Source organism: Enhydra lutris, unplaced genomic scaffold (genome assembly GCF_002288905.1).
Source record: "Enhydra lutris kenyoni isolate GAN:26980312 unplaced genomic scaffold, ASM228890v2 scaffoldscaffold43, whole genome shotgun sequence".
NCBI classification, from domain to species: Eukaryota; Metazoa; Chordata; class Mammalia; order Carnivora; family Mustelidae; genus Enhydra; species Enhydra lutris.
In genome coordinates, this window is record NW_019154127.1 from 4,002,795 (window position 1) to 4,006,450 (window position 3,656).

The following is a 3,656-nucleotide window of genomic DNA, read 5'->3' on the forward strand; positions in this document are numbered from 1 at the left end:
TGGTTGCACCTGGAAGACATAAGTCAGTCCCTAAAGACAAATGCTTTGCGATTCCACTTAAATGAGGTAGGTAGGTAGTCAAACGCATAGACCGAAGAGTGGGGGTTGCCAAGAGCTGCTCAGAGGTAGGTAGTGAGTCACTGTTCACTGAGCACCGAGCTCCAGTTTTGCAAGATGTGGAGTTCCGTGGTGGGTTGCACGACAGTGTGAATGTACCTAACACGGCTAATTGCCTACACTACAGTGGTTAAGATAGTATATATCATGTTACTTGGCATTGGACTACAGTTGCAAATATGCACACGTATACAATAAAGCAGAGGCAGAGAGGAGGAGGAGGCAGCCTCACCAGTGCAACCAGTCCTCCAGGAACAACCGCATCTCACCCCAAAAGGCGCCGTCCCTCCCCGCCCCCCACCCCGGGGGAGGGGGGCGTCCTGTGACTCTCGCCCTGGCGCTCACAATAACCTTCTTGAGCAGTGCCAGCCGCACCTCCGCGCCGGCCTGAGGTGGGGCGGCCAATGAGCAGGCGCCTGGACCCGGCCTCGCGCCCCCATTGGCTGCGCCCAGCGGCCCGCGGCCCCGCAGGTTCCCAAGCCGGGTTTAAAGGGGTCGGAAGCAGGCTGCTGCCCTGCCATCGGTTCCCCGCGCGCAGATCCGCGGGGAGGGGCGGCCTGCCGAAGGGCCCACCCCGGGGCGTTCCTGAAGGGCGCCCTCGGCCGCCCGCACCGCCCCCCAGATGTACTATGCGCTTTCCCAGGCGCGCGTGAACGCGGCCCCCGCGACCATGCTGCGGCCACAGCGGCCCGGAGACGTGCAGCTCGGGGCCTCCCTGTACGAGTTGGTGGGCTACCGGCAGCCGCCCTCCTCCTCCTCCTCTACGTCCTCCTCCTCCACGGCGACCCCCCTCCTTCCCAAGGCGGCGCGCGAGAAGCCCGAGGCGCCCGCCGAGCCGCTGGGCGCGGGAGCGGGGCCCGGCGCGCACGCGGGCGGCGGCTCCCGGGCGGACGCCAAAGAGGAGCATCAACAGCAGCTGCGGCGCAAGATCAACAGCCGCGAGCGGAAGCGCATGCAGGACCTGAACCTGGCCATGGACGCGCTGCGCGAGGTCATCCTGCCCTACTCGGCGGCTCACTGCCAGGGCGCGCCCGGCCGCAAGCTCTCCAAGATCGCCACGCTGCTGCTCGCCCGCAACTACATCCTGCTGCTGGGCAGCTCGCTGCAGGAGCTGCGCCGCGCGCTGGGCGAGGGCGCGGGACCTGCGGCGCCGCGCCTGCTGCTGGCCGGCCTGCCCCTGCTGGCCGCCGCGCCCGGCTCCGTGCTGCTGGCGCCTGGCGCCGTGGGGCCTCCCGACGCGCTGCGCCCCGCCAAGTACCTGTCGCTGGCGCTCGACGAGCCGCCGTGCGGCCAGTTCGCGCTCCCCGGCGGCGGCGCGGGCGGCGGCGCGGGCGGCCCGGGCCTCTGTACCTGCGCGGTCTGCAAGTTCCCGCACCTAGTCCCCGCCGGCTTGGGCCTGGCCGCCGTGCAGGCGCAGTTTTCCAAGTGAGGGCCCGCGCGGGCCGGGTGCGCGACCTAGGCCCGGCCTCCCGCCTCCCCGCTTTCTCCGTGCCCGCGCGCCCTGCACTGGGGAAGGCTAGCCAAGCACGGAGGGCACTTCCAACCTTCCGGCCCGGAGGAAGGGACCGTGGGGCGCCCCCTTCCCCGCCTACACCCCGGGGAAATGAAAGTGACGCGAGCGGATGTTCGACGGAGCGTCGGGGGCCGTTGGGGGTTCTGAGTGGATTCCCGCTGCTTTGGGCAGCAAATGTGAGGTCCCAAGCCCACTCTTGCCCAGCTCCCGTCTCTCCTGGTTCCTCGAGTCGCGCGCTTCGCGGGGGTGGTGCGGATTTTAGGGCACGGCGCGGTGGCTTTGCCTTGCTCTGGGTGCGGCGGTAGGACCGTCCTAGCGCCACGGCTCCAGGAGGCGGACCTGCCCAATCAGGGGCCAAGTGGCTGCTCTACGCGGGCAGGAAAGGGTTCTTTTCCTTCTCCCCAGCCAGAGGTCACAGACACCCTTGTTCCCACCGGCCAATCCCTGTCAAAGGAGGCTGCCCGACCTCAGGAAGACGGGAAAGACCAATTAGTCCGCGCAGATGGTCCGGGGCTTAGCAGACGGACTGACCCTCGGCGGCGGTGGGACGGTTGGCCTCGCGGTGCCGCGGGAGGTGTAGATAACTCCAGCGTCCTTGGATGTGCTGGTTTGGGAAGTCGGTCCGCTTTTACACTGTGGCTGTTAGAGTGCAATTTTTGAGAATCGCATAAGCAGGTGTTTTGTTGCAAAGATTATTCGCTTTTAAATCCTGGGGTCTTCTTAAAAAGACAGCTTAGAACTTGAGATTCACCATTTTGTTTCCTCTTCCCCAAAGGTAGCGTAACCAACATTTGAACTTGCTTAAAAACAAAAACCAACCCCTTTTGACGCAGGTGGTGTTCTCGGTTTACTAAAATAGGTAACATGGCACTTCGCAGTCGCCGCCAGTCTTGTCTGAAAGCACGATCGCTAATTAACTTTCTCATTAAAAGACGCAGAGGAGGACCTGAGCCCCCAGCACCTCCCGCCCCCCCCGCCCCCTCCCACCCCGGCGGCTCGGCGGGTCCCCGCTGCGGTGGCAACGGCGAGATGGCATTTTCTGCGCTGCCCCTTTGCACGAGGGGTCTTTGCCCAGGGCTCGCTCTGGGCAGGTCTTCCCGCAGCTTTACGTTTGAAGAACTGCCTGGATGACCGGTCTTGATTTGTTACAGTCGTTCACAAATTATTCCACCCGAGATAATTTTATGATCTTTCGGCAGCTTGCTTTGAAGTCTCTGTTTAAGGGTTTTGGTTGTTGGTAGTAGCCTAATTTAACTGGCATTTTATTTTATCTCTAACTTTGTTTCGTTGCTCTGCGAAGAATCAACAAAATAAAACATTTAAAGACCTAACATTTTCCTCTGATTTGTTTGTTAATAAAAATGTCCTGGTGGGGCGCCTAGGTGGCTCAGTCGGTTCAGCCTCTGATTCTTGATCTCTGCTGAGGTCTTCATGTCAGGGTCCAGAGTTCAAGCCCCGCGCTGGGCTCCACACTGAGGGCAGAGACTACTTAAAATAAAGTTTTTTTTTTTTTTTTTTTTAAGTCTCAGTGTGCTGGTGAATTCAGATTCTCGGGATGAAGGTTAGTAGTTAAATGTGACTAGAGTTCCAAGTTTTTAAAGCTGGCTCCTGATTTGTAAAGTGATCTAATGAACAGGCATCTGTCTGTCTAGTTCAGGCTTGGGGCAGAAATTTAAGGACCCAACCTGAGTGGGTGGTTGTCAATTTCAGGAATTAGCTCTCTCAGCCAAGATGGGCTTCTTGACTATTTCCTCCTCTAAAAATGAGTTTAAAATACATTGGTCACAAAATTATTTTGTATATCAACATCCCTCTCAAAAGGATGGGATTTTTCAACTCAGTGGACAGAGGCTTAAAAAGTGTCATACAGCTAGCTATGAGCTTTTCCCCATTCTTCCCACAAGGTTGGAAGTTTCTCCTAGTAAGTAATGACCTCGGACATCATTCTTAGAGGCGAAGACAGCTCCTCTGGGTGACTGGTGATGTTATAAAGAATTTGGAATGTTGACTTGCTCATGTGCAATCT

General features: G+C 59.0%; 1 protein-coding gene across 1 annotated transcript; it reads left to right on the forward strand.

Moving 5' to 3' along the window:
* The first annotated feature begins 677 nt into the window (after positions 1–677).
* Positions 678–1,546, forward strand: LOC111155827 (oligodendrocyte transcription factor 1). Its single transcript, XM_022516244.1, has one exon. It carries the CDS (start codon positions 740–742, stop codon positions 1,544–1,546), a length of 807 nt encoding a protein of 268 aa, XP_022371952.1. The 5' UTR covers positions 678–739.
* Positions 1,547–3,656: the final 2,110 nt, after the last annotated feature.